The sequence below is a fragment of the Mus caroli genome, unplaced genomic scaffold (genome assembly GCF_978045245.1).
Source record: "Mus caroli unplaced genomic scaffold, Mus_caroli_1 scaffold_13, whole genome shotgun sequence".
In the NCBI taxonomy this organism is placed as follows: Eukaryota; Metazoa; Chordata; class Mammalia; order Rodentia; family Muridae; genus Mus; species Mus caroli.
The window spans coordinates 38120571-38148443 of record NW_028227268.1 but is presented as its reverse complement, the minus strand read 5'-3'; the positions used below and the strand labels follow the sequence as shown (position 1 = coordinate 38148443).

General features: G+C 42.0%; 1 protein-coding gene across 8 annotated transcripts in view; it reads left to right on the top strand.

Annotated features, from left to right (window-relative positions):
- Window positions 1–27873, top strand: part of Acaca (acetyl-CoA carboxylase alpha) — a 275396-nt gene that overhangs the window by 227675 nt on the left and 19848 nt on the right. For all 8 annotated transcript variants that reach the window (XM_029483172.2, XM_029483174.2, XM_021178351.3 and 5 more), the window contains 6 exons: window positions 9612–9755; window positions 10261–10381; window positions 14459–14555; window positions 17296–17392; window positions 18364–18499; window positions 26362–26539. In XM_029483172.2, coding sequence (XP_029339032.1) covers window positions 9612–9755; window positions 10261–10381; window positions 14459–14555; window positions 17296–17392; window positions 18364–18499; window positions 26362–26539 — 773 coding nt within the window. The remainder of the gene's footprint in view (window positions 1–9611; window positions 9756–10260; window positions 10382–14458; window positions 14556–17295; window positions 17393–18363; window positions 18500–26361; window positions 26540–27873) is intronic.

Sequence of the window (27873 nt, the reverse complement as noted above, 5' to 3'; positions counted from 1 at the left end):
AACCACCAAGATTCTAGTGTGTCTTTTGAGTGTTAAGTGAAGAAGTGTCTTTACTTCACATGTTCTGTGATTCACGAGGGCCTCTTCACTTCCTGTTACTAGTAAAGCATTTCCCTGAAGCTAAACACTCTCTTACGTCTGTAGGCATGGCCCCTTATGCAGAGCATAAGCACCTTCCTCAGCACCTTCATTTTCTAGTCATGCAGTCCTTACACCATTGTTTAGTGTGTTTCTTCACTTTCCTCTTTCTATACATGTTCATAGCTCCTTTTCAGATTGTTCTTCACTTGAAGCTTACTACCCTGTCAACCCTCTCTCTCTCTTCAAGCTTTCTTCTCCCACAACCCCAGCCTGGAAATCAAGTAAATTAGCTTCTCACCCTTGCCTCCCAGTTAAAAATCCTGTACTCCTCCAATAGTGTCTCCTCTTGGATTTGCAGTCCGCAGCCATCTCCAATAACCATCAGGCTGTCAGCTTTTCAGCTCCCTGCTACCTCCCACCTCCCCCATCACTCACTAGAGGAAAAAGAGAGCCGGAGCCAGAGCTTGAAATATATCATGCAATAGTGTATCATGAATTTGTTGTGAATCACAGCGGTGAAGCAGGTTTATTTATTTCTGAGACCTTAAATCAATACAAAGTAGGTCTCTTAGTTCTGAAGCTGGGATGGAGTGTGAAAAAATGAGCCCATTGTACTCTTAAAACTTTGGGGAAAGGAGATGACAGCTATATAATTCCATTTACCAGGCACTAGGGGCTTTAATGTGAAGGTGACAGGGAGCTCTTTGTGCATTTAGAGCACCATATCTTCTAAATAAAAGATCTGTACACCTGATAGTGGAGCACAGCTCCAAGTTTAATAATCTCCAAGCATTAGACCAAGCCAATATGTTCCCAAGTCAGAGGGGCCCCCTAACACCCATAAATTAAAAGTGCAACAACTGCACATGGTGGTAGATTAGAAATTCGAGGACTCCAGTCTTTCCTGAGGAAGATAGAACTAAGTAAGCCCTTGCTGTGCAGACTGCTGTGTGACTGTGATAAAGACTTGGGAGTCTAGACTCTTTAGAAACCTGACTCCTGGCTGGCCATCATCCTAGGAGTGTCCCCTGTGCATGGGTCCAAATGTAGCTATGTCCTCTCTCCTTCAGGATGGCTGTCATCACACAGTCTAATTGACTACTGCACACAGGCAGGAATGTTGAATCATGAGAGAAGCTTGATGAACATTTTAGATTGAACTCCAGATTACCATGCCCGAGCTTCACGTTCTCATGTGCTTGAGTCTTGACCAATTTCTAATTTTTTTTTTTTTTTTTTTGGTTTTTCGAGACAGGGTTTCTCTGTGTACCCCTGGCTGTCCTGGAACTCACTTTGTAAACCAGGCTGGCCTCGAACTCAGAAATCCGCCTGCCTCTGCCTCCCGAGTGCTGGGATTAAACCAATTTCTAATTTTAATAATATCTCGGAACCTAGGATTTAAGTCCTGTAAAATAGCACCCATATCTGGAAATTTGAGAAACCAGTTGTTAAGGAAAAGAATTCACTCCAGTTTGGCCAATAGCATAAGATACAAATATGATGAGTTAAGGCCGTCTCAGCAGATAATCACCTTTTGAATATCTTCATTTTCTACTTGACTCATCAATAAAATATCTTTTCTCAATCAATAAATCAGATTTATACAATTCAGTAGAGCAACACTGATAATATATGACTAGAGTTTACTAGTAGCCCATGTAGAGAATTTCTAAAGAGGTCCAGAGGCTCTGGCAGGTAAGGGCTCTTGCCCCCAAGTGTAAGGAACTGATTTCCATCCCCCGATTAGGCATGAGAAAAGGAGAGCACCGACTCTTACAGATTGTTCTCTGACGTACCCACACTCCATGGTGCACGAGTGCTCATATACTCATACGCGTACACACACAAAATAGATGTTAAGGGTTGTGGTCAGAACCAGTGACAACTCAGAAACACCACCCAGCATCTGCACCAAAGACAGGTAAAAGGAATGAGTCACTTGCTTCCCTTTTATACTTTACATTAGAGCACTAATAGGAGGCTTGGCTTTAGTGGCTCGACTGGCGTGAATATGTCAGTGTTGAGTTTCCGTAGTTCATATGGAGCTCTGGCATTCATTCATTGCATTTGTAATTTGTAAAGTTGCTTTTATGTTGAGATACATTATGATTCCTGATTTCATGGTATTTAAAACAAACTTCATTTTCAGAAATATCCAATCTTTTGACTTTGCAACGCAATATCTGTAAACATGTGGGACCTATTCATGCCTGTCCATCATGATACATGCAGCCTGTAGACTAGTGTTTGGACATGCCTGATACTGAGGGATTTAAAAAAATACTACCCACCATAAACAAGAAAATGAAAATAAAAAAGTTGCAGAGAAAGAATAAATGTTACTGTCTTAGAAGTCAGGCTCTGGCAAGTCTATCTTTCAGATATATCAGATATCTGGCTGCTGTGAGCTCTGGCACTGGGGCATTTTACCATTTGCCTCAAGTACCAGTCTATTTAGAAAAGCCACGAGGTAACTAAAAACATTTTTAAAAAAATCTATGAGAAACGTATTTGGTTAAAGAGAATCCAGAATATATAAAGAATTGTCAGAACTCAATAAGAAAACAGCCCAATAGTTAAATACATGGGCAAGAAATTTGAGTAGACTCTGCATGAAAGAAGATGTTTAAAGATGGGAGATAAGTGCATGCAATTATGTCTGCCACTCCTCATTAGGGAAATTAAAGCCACAGCCTCACAGCACTACATTCTTTCCCTAAATGATGCAGCTTCTTGTTGTTTGTTTATGGTGATGGCAGTCAAACTCACAGTCTGATCCTCGCTAGGTAAGTGCTCTAAATCTGTGCTATATCCCAGCTCTAGGAAAAACCAAAATAAGTATTTTTTAATGATAATTTACAAAATTCCAAATGCTGATATGAATTGGGATAGCTAGAACTCTGTCCACTATTGAATGAAATGAGAAGTGGTATCACTACTTTGAAATCTGTGGTTTGGTTTCTGTTTCTTTTACTAAGTTAGCTATACACTTACCATACAATCCTGTTTCCAAATGTTTGTGGCAGCTTTCTTCCTAGTCTCTCCCCAAACTGACAGCCTAGATGTCTACCAACTGACAAACACTGACTGAGTCATGACACCCCGCTGTGAAAAGGAAGTACTTACACTTGGACTGTATGAATGAACATGATGCACTCCATATGATAACCAAAAGAAGCTAGGCCCTGAATGCTGTATACTCTGCGAATCTCATTGTATGCCACCTTAACAAAAGGCCAAGCAGTCAGAGCAGAAATGAGATCACTGGCTGTTTGGAGTCGGCAGAGGGGCCAGAGGAGCGTGACGATAATGTTCCCATGTCGTTACTGTGTACCGGATGTGACTGGATGTGTTCGTCAGTGTCATAGAATTTTATACCATAAATTGGATACTTTTGTTACATGTGAATAATCTCTCAATAAGGTAGACTCTTGTCTGCCCTCTTGGTTTTCTTTTGAGTTGGGGCCTCACAGAGTGGAAGCTGACCATAAACTCCTGACTCTCCTGTCTCCAGTTCCCAAGTGCTGGGATCACAGGCATGAGTCACCACACCTGGCTCTAAACCAGACTTTATTTAAAATGCTAAGTATTTCCATTTGGAATTGATTTATTGTCAGTACTTTCATGTCTCTAGCTAAATGAGTAGTTAGCTGATGGATCTCTGGGATGAGTGATTTCTTTTGGCAGGCAGCTCTCTATTAGGAAGGCTATGCCTTTTCTCTCACATTTGACAGGCAAACTATCTATGGTTCTTCTTCATTCCTTTACATTAATAGTATCTTCCACTGCACCTGTAAGTCCTTATTGTTCCTCTACTGGTGAGTTTGTTCTTGTGCTCTCAGTGAGCAAAGCTCTTGCAGTGCTTTTTCTGCTCTGTATCTCAGTGTCTTTGTGGCTAAATACTTTCCTATCAGGGAACGATGGCACACACCTGCCCTAGGAAGCCAGGATAAGATGGTCAGCTTGAGGCCATCCTGAGCTATACACATAGCAAGACACTTGTTTTAAACTACATTTAAAACAAAACCAGTCTTTTCCTGACACTGGTAGCAACAGTCTCTTTGCCTAAGATTATTCTTCAGCAAACTTGATCACATCAGAATTTGTTTCTTATTGAGAGATTTTTGAGTCTTGCCAAGGGGATTATCTTGACTCAAACTATGGCTCAAATCCCCTCTGCCTGCCAGTGTGTATCACTGAGTTTCCTCTCTGCCCCCAAGCCTAATCCACCAGCTGCGGGCTAGCTCTCTAGTTTGCCAGTGCCAGCCGCCAGCCGTGACAACAGTATAGAAAGGAGTGTAACATTGTCACAGAGGCATTGTCTCTGACTCCCAAGAAATTTAATTCCACTCACCCTTGGATATATTCCTGGTGAAACATTTACACAGTAATATGTGCAGCACCACTTAGAAATGTTAATTGGAGATTGAATTACTTGTCATCTTTTAAAAATGTAGTTCTTTGGGGTCAAGGAGGATGTTAGGAGGAGAAGTGCTGTTACGGTTTTCCCCTTCCCTCTCTCCCCTCAGCCCTTTCTTCTTGCCCGTCCTCCCTCTTGTCCCTTTATACCACTCTTTCCCCACTGCCATCTGATATCACTCATCTGTCTGTCTGTCTGTCTGCCCTCCCCATCCTTTATCCATAACATCCCAGAGTGACGTTAATACCCAGAATCATGCATGAGATCCAGTGATGATGGTTGTTCAGTAAATTTTTCCTCTGGAGAATGGAAATACCATAAGAGGATTGCAGCGAGAACTCCGCTTGTGTAGCCTGATTCTCAGAGTCGAAGGAATTTTGTGTTCCCTGCTTCCTAAAATAGAAGATGCCCTGACTCTCCAAGGATTGTTAAAAAGGGAAGAAAGGTGCAGATTTCCTTTTTTATCATGATCGATATTCACCATTATTAGTTTCCATCTTATCACATGATTGGCAAATATTTACATATAACTAAATGTTCCTAAACTAATATACGTTCCCATATAATATTCCAAAAATATGTATATTAGGATAAAATCAATATTTTAGAAACTGATCCAGGTTGCATCTGTGATATGTGGAAATTTCAATGCTGTGCTGACAAATATCCTTACAAGAAAATACTGCACTCATTCAGTATTACACAGTGATTTCATTTGCACAAACACTCACAGTGCTCTGCCACTTCAGTCAAACGTTTGGAGCACTGGGGAAAGAAAAAAATGTGTTTATCTTGATCTCCAAAAAGGGATTTAAGGGTGAGAGCAGGCGGTATATTAGACTGTTTTCATTGCCTGTCAGCTGTGGTAAACCTGAGCTGTCTGCAGTGTCTCTGGATAAGCAGCAACAGTGGCCTTAGTATGTTTGACTGCATTCATTTATACCCTTAGGCATCTCAGCATTTCTGCAGACGCTATAGCACCTTTGGTGAAACCTTTAACAATTGCATCTCTATTAACTGGCTTTCATGAGATACTTTAATTCTTAGGTCTACCAGCTACAATAAGCGGAGGGTTCATTGAAGCTTAAGTATATAGCCAGACAAGGTGACAATCTTCTTACCTCTCGATTTGGCCCTTTACTTCTGTGGTCTGGGCACTTCGAAGCAGAGAGCCCTGGGATCGTGCTCTTCTTGTTATTTCATGGATCTGCTTTGACCATTTAGGGCTATAGACGGCAAAGGCAGCCTCAGGAGTGCACTTTTGGATGTCTCTTGTGTGTCAGGGGTGGTAAATTTTTGTTAGGAATAAATTAGAGGACTGGCGACATGGCTCAGCAGGTAAAAGCACTGGCTGCTCTTCCAAAGGTCCTGAGTTCAAATCCCAACAACCACATGGTGGCTCACAACCACCCATAATGAGATCTGACGCCCTCTTCTGGTGTGTCTGAAGTCCGCTACAGTGTACTTATGTATAATAATAAATAAATCTTTGGGCCAGAGCAAACAGCGACTGAGCAGGGCCAACCGGAGCGAGCAGAAGTTCTAAAAATTCAATTCTCAACAACTGCGTGATGACTCACAACCATCTGTACAGCTACAGTGCACTCACATACCTAAAATAAATAAATAAATCTTTTTTAAAAAAGAATAAATTAGAAGTTTGTATCATATAGTAGCAAATGTGAGGAGAATGATTCAGGAACCAGAACATTGCAAGGGTCTTGACAATACAGAAATGTCTGGCCAGGTTTCAATGGGTGACAAGTGAGGCGTACCTACTTAGTGAAGATATGATGATGGTGACCCACAGCTTCCTCAAGGGTCGGTAGGCTACCATACTGAGAGAAACAGTGATTTTGGATACTTCTTATCTTTCTGGTAGCCAGGGAGGACTTGTTTGGCTGTCCCTGCATTATCATTTCAGAGTTGGGCAGAATAGAATCTGTCCTAGTGCAGATTGTGCTGCCTTGGTTGTAGCTTTTGTCAAGAAGAATCCTAAAATCACTAAACCCACCTGAGTCAACAATGCCCCTATAAATCAGGAGCTATAATGTGAGCCTTCATCTCACTGGTTGGTGCTGGTAGGTAGCTGAGGATAGTCTAGGCTACTGGTTTCTCTTGATTGTTGAGTGACTGTGATTGTTGCTGTCACTCTATAGACAAGGAAACCGGCTTCATTTCTGTTTCCATCACTACCCTACCCCATCTCCCAAGCTAATACCAGTCAGATGGGGCTCTTCAGGTGCTCTGTAACTCTATCCTGTGATTTCTCTTTTATTAACAAATCACAGCACTCGGGAGGCAGAGGCAGGTGGATTTCTGAGTTCGAGGCCAGCCTGGTCTACAGAGTGAGTTCCAGGACAGCCAGGGCTATACAGAGAAACCCTGTCTTGAAAAACCAAAAAACAAACAAACAAACAAATCAAATGCATCTTCTCAGGTGATAAGCATTTGTTAGCACAGAAATAATGTTTTCAGCTGTGGGGAGGGACCCCTAGGGTTTCTTTGGGACCCAGAGGGAAAGATGTACACAGATGCTGCTGCTCTCACAGACATTTCCAGAGCATCAGGATGTGAGGGAGAAGACATGCAAAGTCACTGCATCTTGCTCCTATGTGAACATAAGAATAGGGGTTCAAAGAAGTGTGCACTGGGGTTCAAAATAGCCATCAGTAAAGTAGAAGGGGTAAGTGCTAGAGTCTCTGGGAGTGGCCTCATCCTGGATGCCCTTCTCAATTCATCGAAAAGAGGGTGAAGACATTTAAGATAGTGCACTTAAATAACAAGCTGTTCTTGGTTGTCTTAGGTCCCTTTTGTCTGAGCTTGGTCCTTTCTTGGCATTGCTAGTTTTGTAACTGTTCAGTGTTCTTGCGGTTAGACATCATCATGTATCAATAGTGGGACCAAAAATAATGTTTCTGAACAGAAAATATCCCTTTCCTATGCAACAGGGAGTATCTGGCTCCTGACATAAATTATGAATATCAGATATTCAGGGTCAGCCCAGTGTCTCCTTTTTATTTCATTTCTCCTTTCCAATTTTATTTTAATAATTAAAAATACTGCTGATCACACTGAATGACTTCTAGCAGAGAAGCAGTCTGTCCCAGAAGGACCAGTTGTGGGCCATCAGGTTTATGACAGCCATAAAACCAGAGTCAGATCAGAGTGCGGCCTCCCTGAATGACGGGCCTTCCGCCTTCACCAGACTCCCCATCACTGGCTGCTTTGGAAATGTCTATTTGTTTGGGTTTTTTGTTGTTGTTGTTCTGTTTTGTTTTGTTTTGTTTCCTGGTGCATGTGCAAGAGTGTGTATGCACACACACTTAAAGATATAAATGAAACAGGTATGTAATGCCCTCTGCCTGTTAGAAAGACTAAAGCTATAAAAATAACAAACGGCATGTATTTGCTAGAATGTCAAAGTTATGAGTTTATTTTGTAATGATGTGCTCCTGCCTTCATGAGGTAAACTGGCCGTGGCGGAGGTGTTATTAGTAATATGGACTCAGTGGAGCAGAAAGCCGAGTGACCGAGAGATCAGTGTATCAGTCAGAGAGAGGGCAAATGGAAAGAGACAGCAGGAGAATGAGAAAAGAGCCGCAGAGCCTGGGCTGAGATTAAAGACAGACTGAGAGGAGGATGGCAGCCCACTGGTCAGATACGGTCTCCCCTGCTCACCGGCTCCTTCAAAGCAGCTGCCAGCATGTTGCTTGGCTTAGGGCTGCCTGGAAAGGCTTGTTCTCTGTGCTTCCTTATCAAGGAAAGCAGTAATCGTAGAGCAATTTTGCTCTCCATATTCTTTTCAGAACACTCGCTTACGCCTTTCCTAGCTGAAGTTAAATGGAACCAAGGCCAGCGGGATCACAGCAAGGTTATTACTTTGGTCACCAACTTGTTCAGCTTTTGGAAGGTCTTGATGCAGGGGGCTGACCCAGCAGGCAGGGGAACCTCTCCAAGCACCTAATAAGAAAGGGCCGGTTGAAAACATACAGGCATAGTTTGTTGGCCTTAATTTGTTTAGGTTCTCCCAGGAGACTGAAAATGAATAAAAGTTAGAAAAAAATTTTTTTCTAATGTTGTTGTTTCATAGAAGAGAGGAGAGAGAACAGAAAAGAGCGTGTACAGTGAGCCCTCCACAACTGTTTAGTGCTCTCCAGGGCTACCCTAGATGACTGGCAATTACTACACACTCAGCAGTTTGCAATAGTTGGTGATCAGGCCGTCTGACTTCCATCTGCTGGGTCAGAAAACCTCCCTCCCTGGAAGAAATTATTAACCAATCTTAGGGAAGAAACGAAACCCTACAATTTCCAAGTCCGAGAATATCTTTTCTTTCTTTTTTTCATTTTTTTTTAGGGGAAACTTTGTAGTTTCCATTTGCAAGTGCCCCCACCCGACAAGGGTTAAAGTCCTCGGGAGACAATAGGGTGAGGCTTGAATCCTTGCCAGGCCTCAGAGGATAACAGGCTTGGGAAGTATATCACAGCCTCACACCCAGCAAACAAAGAAGACTGGAGTCTAGGGGGTTGAGTGCTGTCATGAGCTGCTTCAGGATTCTACCTGGTTTAGGAGTGGGGGAGGGAAACAGTGGGCCAGCTTTAAAAATCAAATGTCAGGAGAAAGTTAATCCTTTAGAAAAATAAGGCACCCAGCCCCATAGCCTTTCTTTAACATAGCCTCAGCGTGTGTGTGTGTGTGTGTGTGTGTATGTGTGTGTGTGTGTGTATGTGTGTGTGTGTGTGTGTGTGTGTACATAACTGCTAGACAGTAAAAGAAGATGTAACCATTACCCCCCAGAGTCCCAGCCTACCTACAACAATTTTTTTTCTCAGAGCTAAAGTCCTCTGCACTTGTCTATGGTGGCGTCTAAAGAGAGGGAGTTTGATGGTTTTAAAATTACAACAATGTAACTGTTAAAAGTCTTTTTTGTTTTCTAAATTTTCTTTTAGGGAAGAAAATCCTGGCAGTCCCTCTGAACAACCCCCAAAAATGGGTTTGTCTTTGTTTGGTAGAGGGGAAAAATAAACTGTCTTAATAAGAATTGGGAAATAATATACATTGTTCTATCTGTACAGACCAATGTCTTTTCATTTGCTCATTTGTCTAGGTTCTTGGTCGGGAAGTATACACCTCCAACAACCAGCTTGGGGGCATCCAGATTATGCACAACAATGGGGTTACCCACTCCACTGTTTGTGATGACTTTGAGGGAGTCTTCACAGTCTTACACTGGCTGTCATACATGCCGAAGGTGAGTCGTTCCTGCCCACCACCTCTGCCGCAGCTTATTGTGTTTGAGTTGTTTGAAGAAGTTCTCATGTATTTCTCTGAAACCTGTAGATTTCTTTCTCTTGAAGCTGTCTTTTATCTTCAGGATACCTTTGGATCTCATTAACTTCCACTCTTTTTCCAGCCACAGATATTTCATGGCCTATATATGTTCAGATTCCCAAATATTAAGAGTTCCTCATCTCTATGCGCTTTCTCCTCCCGAAGCTTGCTTCTCAGAGAGCAAGCGCAGGATGGATCAGGTCAGAATGCACGAGTGTGTGTTAGGCTCCTAAGTGAGAACTGGGAACTGTGCGTGTTCCTTGGAGCTTGACACATGACTGGGATGCTTCTGCTTGATGCCTGGGACCAGTGGTGTCATTCTGAAAGTGGGCCCTGCTGTCTTTGTGTGGAACTATTGCTGCTGAGTTGAGGTCTGAGCCTGACATCTACTGATTGGTGCCCATTCTCTCCCACTCTTTCTCTAGAGTGTACACAGTTCAGTTCCTCTCCTGAATTCTAAGGATCCTATAGATAGAATCATCGAGTTTGTTCCCACAAAGGCCCCATATGATCCTCGGTGGATGCTGGCAGGCCGTCCTCACCCAAGTACGTATATGTTTAAGGACCTAATAGTATCCTGGCTGTCTAGTAACTATCTAACTCTAGCACAAAAGTATATTTGTAAGAAACTAGAGCTCAAGGCCCAGAAATAAGGAAGAAATAAGAAAAAAAGCCTTATGAAGAAAATGGTAAAAAACTGAAATCCTGGTAAACAAACAGGAGAAAAGTAAGCTTTATCGATCACTTGCTCAGTCACAACTGTGTAGTTGCTGATTCATTCCTTCTGTGTCTTAGGAACTTAGGTCTTTAAACTGTTTATAGTAAAAGCCATAAAATCCTGGGCTTACAGGACCAGAATCCTTTTTGTTGGGGTGGGGGTGGGGATCCTGGGGCTCAAACTTAGAGAGAGCTACATTTATGCTAGGTAAGCACTTGACCACTGAGCTGCTACATCTCCGGCCAAGGACCAGACTCTCTGGCCAACCAGTGTCTATGAAAAAGAGCATTGAGCCGGGCGGTGGTGGTGCACACCTTTAATCCCAGCACTTGGGAGGCAGAGGCAGGTGGATTTCTGAGTTCAAGGCCAGCCTGGTCTACAAAGTGAGTTCCAAGACAGCCAGGGCTATACAGAGAAACCCTGTCTCGAAAAACCAAAAAAAAAAAAAAAAGAAAGAGAAACACCCAGCATTGAGCCAACTCTATGGGTGCATGCCTACACTTGGGAGGCTGAAGCATAAGAATCCCCAGTAGTAGTTTGAGGCCTACATGGTGATGCAGGTCCAGCCTAAACTGTGTCTAAAACAAAAGGTGAGGTAAGACAGATTAATGGAGTTACCATGAGAAAGTATCTCTAAACTTTAAATGTAGAATTAACTGCATGCTTATTACCAGACTACTGCTGAAAATCATACCACCCCACACCCTTCCTATGATACTGGGAAGAGTACTGATAGTAAAATGCTTTTAAGAAGCCCTGAGTTTTATCCCTAGAGCCCTCATTTTAAAAAGTGGGCATGGTAGCATATGCTTGTAATCTCAGCACTGGGGAGGTGAGGACAGGTGGATCCCTGGGGACTTGCTGGACATCTAGCCTAGTGTACTGTAGTTCCAGGCCAGCAGATGGCACCTGAGAGATGACAACATCTAAGGCTGAACTTTTTCCTCACATGCCTCACACACATTGCAGAAAAAAATGGGTGAGTGAAGAAACTAAATGTACATTGTCAATCCACTTGGCAGTTGCTTTTGTAAAGCCCCAGGTAGCTTGTTGTTTTGTTTTGTCTTTCTTTGAGATAAGGTTTATCTTTGTAGCCCAAGCTGGCCTGGAACTGGTGATGTAGCTCAGGTTGGCCTTTAACTCTCAAACCCCTTTGCTCCAGTGTGCCAAGTGCTACAATTGCCAGCATGAGCTCCCCACCACACCTCACCCTGCTTTCTCTGAATGATGTGAGGAAGAAAGTGTTGCTTCTTTCTTGCATGTCTATTGTCACTAATCATTTTTAAAATACTGTGTATCAAGAATGGGTCACAGGGGCTGGAGAGATGACTCAGTGGTTAAACCACTGGCTGCTCTTCCAGATACAGACTCAGGTTCCGGAAACACGGCAGCCCGAAACCATCTGTAACTACAGTTCCAAGGAAATCAACATCCTCCTCTGGCCTCGCTGGGTGCCAGGTCCACACCTGGCATGTAGACACACATGTGAGCAAAATACTATACACATTAAAATAAAAAATGGATTGCAGAAGATCTTTGTTAAACTTAAGGGCCATTGTGATTCTGCTGAAGTAAAAAGATTTGTTCATAATCAAGACTTAATAGAAACCACTCAAAGCAGAGTCTGGTGTAGCAACACTTTCATTTACATGTCTTATTTTTGCAAGATCCAACAGCTATTGTTTTGATGCAGTTAGACATGATCTCTAACTGTAGATATTCTAGAAAATTCAAGAGAACTCTGTTAGTTTTAATTTATAATCATAACTCTTTTTTTTTCCAGGCCTTTTCTTATTACTCTTAATAAAATTACTTTTTCTTACATAGGCAAAAAAAAAAAAATCACCATAGTAATCTTTCTCCTCCTCATTTTTATACACGATTATGGTGAGAACCATAAGTCTGACACAGTGATTGGCCTTAAAAATCTAGGACTTTTCAGGGAATTAAGTGTTTCTCCTCTAAATTCAGACCAGAGCTCAGTAGTGTTCTCCTGGGAAACATAGGGGAGCATCGCAGTGGCTCCAGTCCTACATCTAAGTTAGAGTGGCTTCCTTGTGGGACCATCAAGTCCAGCCAGCATAGCCAATGGCTCCTTCCTCCCTAGTCAGCAGATGAGGCGGGATGGTTTTGTTGTGGTGGTACTAGAGCCTGAACTCAGGCAAGAATCCTGCTCCCTAGCAGACTTCTAGCCAGCTCCCAAGGACTTTGAAACAAGTAAACCTTCTGGTCTTGAAATTAATTCTATAGTTCAAATCACTTATGATCGAAGTAAAAATCATAAAATGATCCAGGCATATAAAGTTAAAATTTTCAGTATCCTAGTGAAACTACAAATTTGGTTTAGAATCTTAACTAGAATTTGAGCCCTTTGCAAAGCATAATAGTATATGCATTTAATCCAGTGCTTTAAGAGGATGAGGCAGGAGGATTGCAATTCAAGTCTACCCTGGGTAAGATTATCTTAAAAAAGCAAAGCACCTATGTTTCATAGAGTGAACAAAAGCATATATTTAGGTGGGCATTATCCAGGTCATTATTAATAAGAACCACAGAATAAATGAAATGTGTGATAAACTAAGTTTTCTGGTGTTTTGGATAATATTTTTTCATTGACTCTCTAGTAATTCATCCTGCTGTCTATGTGCAGCTAACACTAGCTCCCAAATCGAGTGACTTCAGATTTTAATTTAGTGGAAGCGTTAAAGAAAGCAGATGATTCCCTATGATAAGTTAAAGCAGATATCTTCTAGGTGAAAAGTTAAAGTCATTTATTAGAGGAGATAGTGCCGTGATATTCTTCAAACTGACGCCCAACACGAGACCAGAATCTAAACGATCAGCTTTGGGCTCACGATAGAGAGATAATTTTGAAATGGATGATCACATTTTACACTGGGGCCATAGAGGCAAGGAATGTAGAACACAGTAATTACAAGTTTAGTCTTGATAAAACACTGTCCGTCCTGTTTAAGTCAGCAGAGGTTAGCTTGCTCAGATCTCTATTTTTAATTGGTTTTGGACTCGAGGTTTAAGGGGGTTGAGGGCCCCGTTCAAATTAGAAAAATCACTGAGAAACTGTGAGCTGAGAGGGCAAATGAGGAAACAGGTATTTGCAGAAGCCTTTATGGGGACTTGGTCAAACATTCATGCCCGTGGATCAAAAGCTTTGTCTTAAACTAAGGTGGTGAAAGTTACATGCCTTGCCAGGATGGGGAACTGGATAAGGGAAAGAGGTAATGTTATTAAGTATGTATATATTTTTAAACGTGTAAAGCTTAACCATTATGTTTTTGCTCTGTCAAGGACGTATGTCATGGCCCTTCATGTAGAAAGATTATACTTTGTCAGCCATAAGTAAAGTGAATCTATATTGTTGCATTCTGGCAGAGAGACTGAATCTCTTATTTACCTCCAAGTTTGAGTCTTCATCTAATCATTAATACTTAGTGTTCTCATCTTCCCATTAAAAGAAAATCAAATGGAATCAAACAAAATTGTAAGGCAAGTTTTAAAATAGAAATGAACATTTAAAAAACATCTTTAATGACTTGGCTGCCTCTTGACAAATGTTTGTGGTGTCTTGAAAAAAGGCAAGCTATTTATTTAAAGGCACGCTAACTCTCTGCTAGCTGAACCCCATCGTTTAACAATAAATGATGCTTTTGCTGATAAATGATTCCTTCCATGCAGACTAGCAAATGAAATAGGGGATGATTTCTGAAGGCAGATGAACACTCAGTTGCTTAATGCTTCCATCTATTATAATATGGTTAGAAACAACGAACTCCTCAAAACAAATCCCCAGATCCTACCTTAAATCCATCAGCCCAGTGCACTGCCAGTAGGTCGACTCTCTTTATGCTTTTTATGTCTTTCTTACCTCCACCCCTTTTCCTTCACAGCCCAGAAAGGCCAATGGTTGAGTGGGTTTTTTGACTATGGATCTTTCTCAGAAATCATGCAGCCCTGGGCACAGACCGTGGTAGTTGGCAGAGCCAGGTAAGACCTCTTTCGTTTTGGAAACCCTTTTTCTTCCCAAGTAAACATAGTAAAGGAAAGGGTCATGGGTTTTACCAATAAAGCTCTTTGTCTGTGTTTTTTAAGAGGATTAGATTAGAGCCAGAGCCAAGGTAATCTACTGATTCCTCTAGTCATTTAGTGTGTCCTTCTAATGAGGTGTTTAGTCTGAAGACTGATTTTGACAATAGTTCCTTTTTATACTTCTGCAAGAGAAACTTGAGAACCTCACAGCCACACTATAGTCGACATCACCAGTCAGTTTCCTCCCCAGAAGACCACTTCCTCTCAGGAGCAGGCACCATATGGTTCTCTGTATACCTTGAGAGAGGTTTTTCTGACATCATGACTACTGAAATGACTTATAATACTGTACTGCATTGGAATAGAATCAGATTTGAATTGAAAAAAATTTTAATCTGAAGCAGGAGTGAGTAAAATAAGCTGGTATAGGTTGCTGGGATACACATATTTTTCAAGTGGGAAATGGAAGTTTCTATTAAATTTTAATACCCACTCTAAGAAGTGCTTCACTCAACAGCAAGCTCTGTGCAAAATAATCTGTCGTGCTTGCTATAACGAGCACCTGCCAAGGCTGATCTTAATCTAGGTCTGTGCTGCAGACATGCTGCCTGCGAGATCTGCATTGGGGGCTCACCTTCCTCCAGGGGGCAATCAGTTTTTCTTATCTTGGTGAAAAGAGGCACCTGCTCAAGATTCTCCAACACGCCACATTGGCTTGAGATTTAGATGCTAGCCTTGGAAATAATTCTAGGCTTTGTGGTTCTCTCAGTACATCAGGTCAGCATGCCTTGTGCAGCCAGTGACAAGGAGCCATCAGATGGTGAATCTCACAGACAGGGCCTTTCCCTGCGACACTGAATAGGAGTCACCTGAGACAGGAACTTGGAAACTAGCTGCTCATTTTCTTTCAAGTGTCAGGGCTTTCCCTCACCCAAAGCTACAGCATCCATGTGAGAATTATTTTATGTTGGTAAGATACCTGCTGAAGAAGTGGAAGTAGGGCATATAATTAGTCATGGGGTCTCATGTTATATTGAATTTGGTTTTGTTTATTCTGTTTTATCTTTCCTACATATCAAATATGCAAAAGTATTTAAGCCATCCAAGGCCAAAATTCTGCTAAAGTCTTTACACCTCCTGTGGGATGTGAGACAGTGGTGCTTTTTGCCCTTAAGATCAGATGAATAGCAGTTACCCTGCCACCATCAGTCAGGCTGGCCTTGGGCAGCTCAGCTCTTGTTTATTCCAACACTCGCTCTGCCTTCTTCCTTTCTTTCCATCTGATGAGTTCTGGGCTTCTTACTCCAAACACATCCACATGCTCAGAAGTATATAAAACAAATGGAGCTAGCTTCTTTCAAAGGCAGTGGCATTTCAAGAAATAAATATAAATGTATTCTTCTGGGATTGTTACTGTAAGTGCTGCCAAAACTCATCTTTGGTATGTATGTTTGGAATATGTGTGCTATTGGCTGTAAATTGTCTTTTATTATTCCATGGCACCTTGTCCAGGGACACACTATAAAACAAGATGTAGCATCTTCATGTGCTAGCCTGATAAAATTTATATGAAGTATAATAGAAAACAGAAGTTGTTCTGAGCTGTTTTCAACTTCAATAAATAACTGTAATACTGGGATAAAGATGTTCTTTATTAGGTCACATGGGCCCTAATATATAAGTTATAAGTTACCGATTTAGGGTGGCTTTTGCAATTACAAGTTTCCAGTTGGAGTGTTAATCATTGTGAACAGAAATATTTCTGAACTCTCCTGTGTACCTCCTGCTCGTTGTCTGGTTGTCTAGAGGGCTTTTGATTCTGATTCAGTGCAGGGAAGTGACAAGGGGGTGGTGGGTGGTCTCCACTCAGTTCCAGCTAGGTCTCTTGTGAGGAAAAGAATCCATTTCCAGTAGTTGATAGACCAGCTAAAGACCATCCTTCATGGAAAAGTTTGTTATGGACATGTTGTTGGGAATGAGTATAACCCAGCCCAGTCCCAGCCCAGGGGAAAGCCACTGGCAGAACACAGATGGAATCATTTTCTGGAGTAAGGACTCACCCTGCATCTGATGCCTCCCCCTTGGTTTTTCTTCCTTCCTCCTGATTCATCTCTGATTCATTCTGGGAAATGAAGGCCACTATAGGAGATTATTACAGAATATACATGCAGCAGCTTCAAGCTTCTGAATCCTAGTTTAACATAGCTTTGAAATTAAGTATCTGCTTCTGATACAGATTCCACCAAGATTATTATTGAAAAATATTCCTGTCTCGTTGTTTTCCACTGAAGCAAAGTCAAGGGCTTGTTTAACTACCAAGGCTCTATCCCATAAGGCCAGCAGTTTCAGACTGTGCTCCACTATCAAGAGCTGATTGACAGCAAACTGAGACGTTTCATTTGGCAGCCACAGAAATAGATGTGTGCACTAGGCTGTTGAGTTCCCTAATTCAGCACTCAGTTTGAATTTATCCTGTTGGGTGTCTGAAAATATGAGTGAGTGTGCGGGTACTTTCCATTGTATTTACAAAGTGAATGAAACCCAAAGGTCTCACATTTAACCCCAGAAGCATCAGTGCCTCCTCTGCTCTCTGTTCGCATCTAGTTTCTCTTTCAGTGTTTGCATGCAACTGAAAAATAAAAACCTAATTGTAATATTAACATGCATCATGTTCCCGTGTGGCTCTCCCTTTCCCCAGGTTAGGGGGAATACCCGTGGGAGTAGTTGCTGTAGAAACCCGAACAGTGGAACTCAGTATCCCAGCTGATCCTGCGAACCTGGATTCTGAAGCCAAGGTTGGTCACCTCAAGTGTCCCTTGTGCTCATGCTTTTGGAGTACCTTTGTGCCTGGAGTTTGTTTCCCTTCTATGGTGCCTATGATGTATTGAGTGTGTTGCAAGCCACTAGATTTTAGAGGGAAGAGTGGCAGCCGCCTGAAACGATTGCAGAACACTGATCACTTTCAAGATGCTTGTAGATAACTGCAAGCAAGGCCTCGGCAGTCATCTCAGTGATGCTGGAAAGCAGTCTGCTTTTGTCTTTTTTTTTTTTTTTTTAAGATTTATTTATTTATTTTCTGTATGTGAATAGCTGTAGAGATGGTTGTAAGCCTTCAGGTGGTTGTTGGGAATTGAATTTTTAGAACCTCTGCTTGATCTAGTCTACCCCACAGCCCTGCTCACTCCAGTCGGCTCCGCTCCGCTCCACTCAGTCCAGTCAACTCTGCTCACTCAGTCCCTTCTTGCTCTGGCCCAAAGATTTATTTATTATTGCACATAAGTACACTGTAGCTGACTACACCAGAAGAGAGCGTCAGATCTCATTATGGGTGGTTGTGAGCCACCATGTGGTTGCTGGGATTTGAACTCAGGACCTTCGGAAGAGCAGTCAGTGCTCTTACCCGCTGAGCCATCTCGCCAGCTTTTTTTTTTTTTTTAAATTGGATATTTTCTTTATTTACATTTCAAATGTTATCCCCTTTCCTGGTTTCCCCTCCGAAAAACACCTTCCCCCTGTCCCCTTCCCCATCCTCCTGCTCATCAACCCACAAACTCCTGCCTCCTGGCCCTGGCATTCCCCCACACTGGGGCATAGAGCCTTCATAGAACAAAGGGCCTCTTCTCCCATTGACGTCCGACTAGGCCATCCACCATGTGTGCTCTTTGGTTGGTGGTTTAGTCCCTGGAAGCTCTAGGGGTACTGGCCAGTTAAAGGGTCTCCTTCAGATTGTGTTGATAACTGACTCCTCCTTTACTTTCCTCAACAGATAATCCAGCAGGCCGGTCAAGTTTGGTTCCCAGACTCTGCATTTAAGACCTATCAAGCTATCAAGGACTTTAACCGTGAAGGGCTACCTCTAATGGTCTTTGCCAACTGGAGAGGTTTCTCTGGTGGGATGAAAGGTGACTGATGGGCCAGGGAGATGGTGACAAGTCTGCTCTGGGCTAAGAAGGGAACCAGTGATTGCTAGGCAGGGGCTGGGAAGCAGTGGAAAGAGGTTGGTGGTTGAGTTTCAGTAATTGTGGGCATGTCTTCAGTCCCAGGTGGAGCTCTGAGTTCCATGGCAGCCAGAGCTGCACAGAGAAACCCTATCACCTCTCTACCCCACCCCCCCAAAATTACTGAATAATCTAGAATCGTGTAGGTGGGCTACTGTTGAAGATGCAGCATGTTAGTTGGTGGTCTGGTGGGAAGTATTTTTACTGGTTCCCATCCCTCTTTTCTGACATGTTCTTCACTCACATTACTCTCTAACATTCTTGGATGACCAAGATGTATTCTGAAATTAGCAGTAACTGCAAGAACATGAAAAAAACTATACTAGAGACTGGCTGTTCTTTGGCAATTTGTGATATCTTTTTATTATCCACCAACAGCCCGAGGCCTCTGGCTCCAGCAGATTAGACCATTAGTATAAAGGCTATAGTCCACGCCATGGGAGTTTCCTAGTGATTAGGCAGCCAGTGTCACCATTAACTAAAAATTCTCCATGAACAGAGCCACTGTGGACAGTCCAGGGAGAGCCAAAAATGATTACCTCATCTAAGGATAGACACCCACAGCTGTGCAAAGGCCAGCGTCTGCACCTACAGGCTGTGAGAGCATGCCGATGACTGCATTCCTTATTCACCTCAGGATTCTGAAGGAATACATGGGATGGGGGAATGGAAGGAGCTGACATACGGAAGTGATTGGGACTGTTCAGGTTGTAGAAATGTAAAATAATGAGCCCTCCATAGAGAGCCTGTGCAAAGCTTAGAACAGGAACACCTCTGCTTTCTGAGGGAGGGACAGCCTGCCTGGGAGAGCTCTCCTTTGTAGGTCACTGTCCATGTGTGAGATGTATTCACAATGTTTGCCGATGATGTACCCTGGCCTGGCCAGGCCTCATTGAGAAAATGGAAAGCTGTTACTGTTTTGGTTTAGGGTTTTTTTTTTTGGGGGGGGGGGGTTGGTTGTTTGTTTGTTTATTGCTTTTACTGTTTCGCAGTCATCAAAAAGACCATTTTTATTAGAGAAATACCACTTTTCCTAGAGAAGGCTTTAACTGTACATTACAGCTTAATGTTTATGTACTTTTTAAACTATTTTTTGTATGTACCTGGGTGTTTTGCCTCCGGGTATTTATGTGCATTACATGTATGCCTGGTGCCTGCTTTAGCCAGCAGAGAATGCCAGGTTCCCTGGACCTGGAGTTACAAATGTTTGTGAGCCACCATGTGGTGCTGGGAACTAAACCCGGGTCCAATGCAAGAGAAATAAATGCTCTAGCCACTTTCCAGCCCCTTGAGGACTTTACTTTTTTATTATCATTGATTTGGTTGTGGGAAGGGTAGGAGAAAGGGCCAAAGGACAACTTGTTGGTTCTCTTCTCCCATCATATAGGTCCTAGAATTCCAACTCAAGTTGTTGGATATAATAGGGAGCACCTTTACCCACTGAGCCATGTTACCATCCCCTTACATAAATGTTTTTTAAATATAAAGGCAAGCCGGGCATGGTGGCGCACGCCTTTAATCCCAGCACTCGGGAGGCAGAGGCAGGCGGATTTCAGACTAGGCCAGCCTGGTCTACAAAGTGAATTCCAGGACAGCCAGGGCTACAGAGAGAAACCCTGTCTCGAAAAACCAAAAACAAAAAAAAAAACAAAAAACCACAAACAAACAAAAAAAAAAAACCTAAAAAATAAAAATAAAAGTAAATCATCTATACAAATACTATGAGAAAAGAAGTATATAGTTTAATCAGTCAATTGTACACACTTCTACTGAGTTCCTGTGTACACCTTTATTAGGTGACTGAAGAAAAACAGGTGTCAGAGACAGACATTGCCTCAAGGAGTCAAGAAAAATGTTCTTTGGGAAATGTGATAAAACTGTAATATATAAGCAAAATACCAGGGAATTCAAGAAAAGATACCACATGGAAGCTAGGATGGAGAGGGCTGTTAACACTCGTGTTCACACATGTGGGGTTCAGTTCGTATTGGCTCTTAATTTTGCTCTCACTTCCTTCTGTTTGTTTTACACTGAAACCTGAGGGTTCAGTGATGCTCCTTGTGACTTCACTGCAGGGCACTAAGAATGCAGGGAGACCTACCTAGCCTATCTTCCTAGAAATCAGAGTTGCCACGTCTACTAAAAGACAGCTAAGTGGTTAGAGCATTTATTTCTCTTGCATTGAACCTGGGTTTAGTTCCCAGCACCCACACAGTGGCTCACAAACATTTGTAACTCCAGTTCCAGGGAACCTGACATTCTCTGCTGATTTCAATTCTGCTGCCTATTTTGGCGTCAGTCCCTTATATTGATTGCTGTCCTGAAATATTAAGTCCAAAATTAAGATTGATTGAAGGCAAGACTAGTACCACATTCTGTAATTCTAGCACTTGGGAGGCTGAGGCAGGAGAACTGATGTGAGTTTGAAGCATAGTCATACCTGTTCTCAATGTGGTGTGGATGGGTTATTGAATCTGTGCACTAGAAACTAAATCACCTGCGATCATGCTGTCTTCTGTAATCACAAGTATCTCTAAGAGACGTTCAAATTTCTGTGCTCAGTGTACATGTATTAAGGTTTGGCTGAAGTAAATCTCCGTAGGTGAGTAGCTTTAAAAAAAAATGACGGAGTTGATTGAAGAGTGAGTGTGTGTGTGTGTGCAGGGGTGCATACACACCACGTTGTATTTGAGGGGTCAGTTCTATCCTCTAAGTGAGTTTGAGATCTAATGTTCTCAGATTTGCTCACTGAGGGCATTCACACACTGAACAATTCTGCCTGCCCATCACTCTCTAGAGCACTGTGGCTAACCAGAGTCCAGGACCAGAACCAGTCAACTTATAACACCCTTGGATATCCAGAAAAAACGTATCACTTGTCTGTTCTCCCCTCTGTCCGAAGTGCCTGTGGTTATTGTAGGGACAAATAACTAGAGCTCAGAAATGAGTTTTGTTTTATTTTTTTCCTGAACATTAGAGCAAATTCAAAATTAGGGTGATGTATATAACTCCTTGTCTCAAAAAAAGTTATTTTTTAATTGTGATAAAAGATGCATAGTCCTCATTTTAACCATTTCTACGTGTACAATATATTGGTTAACTGTCTTGATAGAGCGGCTTTATAATTATTAGTATTACTTCTATCTCAAACTTTATCACTCAACTTAATCTCTGCTCACTAAATAATTCCTGTCCCCGGTTGGAAATGAGTCATTGGCCTAATATAGTCCAGAGCGAAGTTCTTTCATCTCAGCTTAGGTGTGATGCCATCCACTTACATATCACACAAGACACAGGCTTTAGGCAAGAGAGAGGTCTGTGTGAGCACAGGAGGGGAGAACACTCTCATGTGTACATACAGGTCAGGATGCTTCTCACCTATTATCTCATGGTAGAGGACCTAAACCGAGAGCCTCTTGTCATTCTCCACATCCCTTGGGGAGATGTTTGCAGTTTTGGTTTCAATACTGGCTGGGGATTATGCAGGGAGGGAAAATAAACAATTATGCCATCCCTCAGTGCACACAAACACACAGCCAGGAGCCGACTGCACTGTGGGTAAAATGACTCCAAAATTGTGTGTAATGAGTAGGAAAAGATTAGAGACAGCTCTTGCTATGCTGAAAATTGACATTAGTGGAGAGAAGAAAAAAAAAACTCTTTACTAGTCGGCCTAGGAGGTCTAATTCGAGCAGTAAAAAATATAAATAAATAAATAAAAGCTTGTCAAGATGGTATTGGTGCTTTTTTTCCAATGAGCTCTATCTGGCCGGAAGGCTATTCAGCATAATGCAAAATTAAATTATAAAAACTGGCTGAATATTTAGATGGAAGAGCCATTTGGAAGCAGTTTATTTAGACGAACCGGCAATGACCCACAACAGGGAGACATCAAGCGTGAAATTTACTAGAAATTAGCACCAGGGTCCCAGCCTCAGCGTGAATAGCTTGATAGGATGCAAATCCCAGTGATATTAAGCCGCCTCACTGCTGGTGCTACAGGGTCACTCTCAGTTGGCTTTTCATGTTATACTTATTATTTTTTCCTAGGACAGGTTATAAATAACAATAAAAAACCACATTTATTGAAAACTTTAACTGGAATGAAAGTCTATTTTAAAGTCTCTGATTACTTGAATGTTGAAATACAATGTCCACCGGCTGTAATGAACTCATGAGAGATATTACATGTATGCAGCTTGTGTATGCCTAGTGTTTACCTCAGTGCCTAGCATAATCTTGCCTAAGCCAATAAGATCTGTTCCAGTTTACTAGTGTGGGCCACTGTGGAAATACTTCCACACCCCACTCCCTTGTTGGTATATGTGGTTGCCACAGCTTATCCGTGTTGTATAACAATAAAGGCCCCAGGTAGAGTTGATACTGGATGCTGGGCGTAATCACCATTCATGCAGATGTACTTTCCCAGGATGCTAGAAAGCTCCTTCCTCTCCAGTGAAGAACGGATCAATATTTCCGTTTCCAGTCCAGTTGCATTTCTCAGGCACCAGAACGACACGCAAATGTGTGGCTTTAAATTTCCCTGAACCGACTCTACCATAAACCCTTGGAGACCCCTCTGCTGATGGCCTTAGCTAAGTCTTTATTTCTAAAAATGAGGAAGGGTTTCAGACGTTTGTATGTCACATCATTGTTTCAAAATACTTGGTTTGGCGAAACTTGTGATTCAGTATTAACATATTAATTGTAGAATTTTCTATGTGTTTATATTTGAATAGCCTGTTTGGGAATATTTTGACAGTTACAGTTTAGGTCTGTTGGTGTTCCGGGGGAGATAGAAGTGTTATTTTAGCTCCAAGCATGGCAGCTTTAAAGAAGCCTAAAGTCCCTTTCCTTTGTCAGATTTAGAGCTTGAAGATATTTGTTTGGCAGCTAGATCCAAGCCCCTCACATAACTGCTCGTGCCATCAATACAGCTCCTGACATCTCTGAACATAAAGGAAATCCAGGCCACATTTAGATAGGTTCAATCACTCAAGTCTCTTCTGGGTTTAGTGTAGTCAGCCATTAGATGTGAGAGATTCCTCTCAAGCCTCACACGCTTTCCAAACAGTTAAGGATGAGTCAAGGAAGGTAGTAAAATGGTAACGTTAAGTCCTAAGTTTGAAGCTGGGCATGCTAATATATGCTTGTAATCTCAGCAATCAGGAGGCAGACCCAAAGTTCAAGGCCAACCTGAGCTACATAGTGATACCCCATCTCAGAAGAAAAACTTCATTTGAATATCATCTCTGCCATTTATTCTTACTTAACTATGCTTCCTATTGCTTAGCTGTAACATGGATATAGGAAAAATGTAAATATTCTGATTAATAAAATGATATTATGTATTTTCACCTGGGCATACAAGTGTATGTGTGTACAGTCATGATTCCTGCTGTGCAGTAATTTACTCAGGATGTGTGTGTGTGTGTGTGTGTGTGTGTGTGTGCACACACGTGCATGCACGCGCAGTGGTGATTCCTGCTTTGCACTAATCTACCCAATGATGAAAAGGAAGAACCAAAGTCCTTTTCACTAAAATGACAATTTTTCACTGTTTCATTTTAACTTCCATATAGTGTGAAGTTAAGCTGTGCTTTGTTTTGTTGTGTTTCCGAGATAGGGTTTCTCTGTGTGGCCCTGGCTGTTCTGGAATTTGCTCTGTAGACCAGGCTGTCCTGGAACTCACAAAGATCTGCCTGCCTCGGGAATGCTGGAAGTTGCCCGGCTGGGTTTTTATGCAATGAATGAAAATATAGGAAAAGTCTTGCTCTTTGGAGAGTTAGCTGTTAACCAGATGGACAGTGCAGGGATAGATTTTGATAGAAATACACTTTAACAAATGAAAATGAGGAAAATGGCTATAAACATTGTCTTAGTTTACCTGTAACTTCATTTGTTTCCAAGTCATATGACTTTTGTTCTGTCTTTTGCTTTATTTTCATCTTTTAATCTACTCTTCCATTTCTCCTCTGTGCACATACCAAGAGGACCACTCCTTCCTGCTACTTGTTCTGAAACTGTACTCTTGGCAGTACTGAAAAATATACCGCTAATTACACAATTATTTTATTATGTAGCACTAGTTGAAATATCCACTAAAGAATTAATTTAGTTAAAATAATTTGAACTGAGCAATTATTTTCATAAGCACAGAATTAGCGTAAAGTGCTTAAAGTCCTTTATTCCCGCTCTTCATACAGCAGTTGTGCAATTAGCAGTAAATTTTTTTTTGGTCTTTGCTTTCCACCCAAAGAAATAAATGTCTTCACTCTGATCATATATACAGAGTATATGACCATACACATTCCACATAGAATAGGAAATGTATCCTGGGGCAACTTGGAATGTCTGAAGTCCTCACAGATAGGCCAGGTTAGAGCAGTGGTCAAAAGCAGCTGCCTCACAGTAAACTGTGCTCACTGGTGCTCTGAATACAGAGCCATATTTACTCTGGAGACTGTGGCAGTTTAATTTGCCCATAACTACAGTGAAAGCAGTTTCTATTTGGTTTGCTCTTAACTTCCTGAGAAATGCTTCTTTGCCTTGGATTTCCAAAATTGATTTATTCCAAATTGAGATCCTCTCTGGATAGGAGACTTTGAACCCAGTTGAACCTGTTATTTGTTGTTTGGGAAGGATCCTTTGTGGCTGCAATGAAGTGCTCATTAAATGTCTGGACTCAGAACCCTAAACTAGCAGTGTTCAAACCTTACGGAGCTGGGAAGTGGGAAGCAGCCCATAAAGCATTGGGAAATGGGTGACTGACCCCAGGACTCTATTCATCTGTGCACCAAGGGTCTTTGTCTGCAAGCTGCTCCTGGCTTTTGGGGGACTACAGAGTATTCTTTAACAGAATGAAAAGAATGTGGCAATGTGAAAGTTCATAGATGAGTGTGCATATATAATTTCTCTCACTGATATCCTATAAAAATATAATTATTAAATATTTTTCTTATATTCTTTCAAAAGTATGTATGCTTATTCACTCATTATCTGCTGGCCTTAAGCACTGAGTATGTTTTAAGCCTTTGTATGTGCAAGGATGAAAAGTCCACAGTTTTTATCTTATTTGGAAATAAGGTCTCACTAAGTTGCTCAGGTTGATCTGGAACTCATCCTATAGTCCAGACTGGCTTCACAACTCACCACCATTCTCCTGCCTCGGCCTCCCAAATACCCAAGGAATTATGGGATTATAGGTGTGCCTATACCCTACCACTCCTGACTCCAGTTTTTAAGGAAGCATTCTTTTTTCAAGACCCATTACCATTAGCTACATATTTTAAGAACTCATTGTATGCTAAGAATCATGAAAGGAATTGAAAGAAGCTGGAATCGTTCCTTCCTTCAGAAAACCTAATGTAGTGAGAGAGATCACATATTGACATGAAAAATACTTAACATTTGTAGAGCAAGTATGAATTAATGTGGTGAAACCTGAATACCGAAATGCAGGGATGATATAAAATGGATATTTAATCGTGGGCTTTGCATACTGTGTCTTGTGAGAGATTGCATTTTTGCCGTGTGCTTTTGAAGCTCCTCTGAAATCTTGAGTGGGATACAGGTGGAGGCTTCAATCACGCTAGCCTTTGGGATGTCCACAGGACCTGTGGTGGCTGGAACCCTAACACCTGTCATTTCTCCCACGAGCAACCTCCTCATGGAGACAGAAAGTCTGTTTTCTGCATGTCCCATAACGTGACAGCTCTGCTTTGAGCAGAAGTTTGATTGTTTCTAATTTGTTTCATTCTCCATAGATATGTATGACCAAGTGCTCAAGTTTGGCGCTTACATTGTGGATGGCTTGCGGGAATGTTCCCAGCCTGTAATGGTTTACATCCCCCCCCAGGCTGAGCTTCGGGGTGGTTCTTGGGTTGTGATCGACCCTACCATCAACCCTCGGCACATGGAGATGTACGCTGACCGAGAAAGCAGGTATCATGTCTTCTCTATTGCATTCCATGCCTTCAAGGACCCTCTGGCTGTTGCTGCCCCCACCCCCCAGAACATTATAGTCACGACAACTTCATTTTAATTTGTCCATTCCTAAAAGACTCCAAGGTGAGGAAAATAGGCTTTCTAAATAGTGTCTGCTGGCACAAGGAAACCAGGCTGGAGTCAGCTTTTCTCAGTCTAGACCCCATCCCAGATTATTTTACTACAAAGTCCTCTTACAAACTCTCCCTTCCCATTCTCTATTTGGATAAGGATCTTAACAATCTCTTTTTGGGGCAAAAAGGAGCTTAAAGGAAGACTCAAATGTAACCAGAACTTTTAAAGGTCTGTCTGTCTGTCTGTCTGTCTTTATTTATTAAGATTTCTTTTTATTTATATGTATGTGCATTTGTCTGTGAGCATGTATGCCGTGTGGGGGCTATCATTAGAGGTCAGAAGAGGGTGTCAGATCCCCGAAACTGGAGTTAGGTAATTGTAATCCACTATGGATGCTGGGAACCAAAGGCAGTTCTTCTGGGAGAGCAGCAAGCATTCTTAACCACTGAGCCATCTCTCCAGCCCAGTTCTGGAGTTTAATCCACTAATTGTAGATAAATTTGGAGTGGTCTTTGCTCTTCTGGGATTGTCTCTCCTGTTAATGAGCTCACCTCCACTCTGGGACTCCAGACCAAAGTTGCCCCCTTCTGTTGGAGTACAGGGGCATCATCCTGACATTCCAAGAGGCTAAAGAACTATGTTTGTAAACCACCCCACTGCCAAAAAGAGACAAAACTGTAGAGAAGCCCAGATCTGTAAGAAAGTAGCTCTTGAAATTTAACAAATTGAGCCAAGCCTCCTCTCATGTGTTTGCAGTGCTTGTCTGAAACCATCGGCATCATTGTCCAAGTGTATTACTGCATCCCTCATTTATTGGAACACCCGCCTCTATCTCCCCAATATTTAGCCTTCTACTCCAAGAGCTACGTAGGAAAGAAAGTACAGTAGTTTCACTTTTGAATCCCTAAGCTGATGCTCTACACCAACAAGTCTCTTATTTTTAAGCCCTAAGCTATCCTCTGATAGCAGAGCAGAGAGATAGCTACAGCATCCTGCCCAGTGCTATGGAAGTTAGCAAAGTGAAGGCCTTGGAATTCCTTACAGAGAATGTTAACAATATTCTGACACCAGAAACCCTTCTGTAAACACTTTTTTAAAGTCCATTAAGAAATACCTATCTAATGCCTCTCAGCCTGGCCTAAATTGTGTGCTTCCAGAAATACGTTAACAGCTGTGGTACAGGACAGTCATTACCAACACTACGGGCTACTCTATAC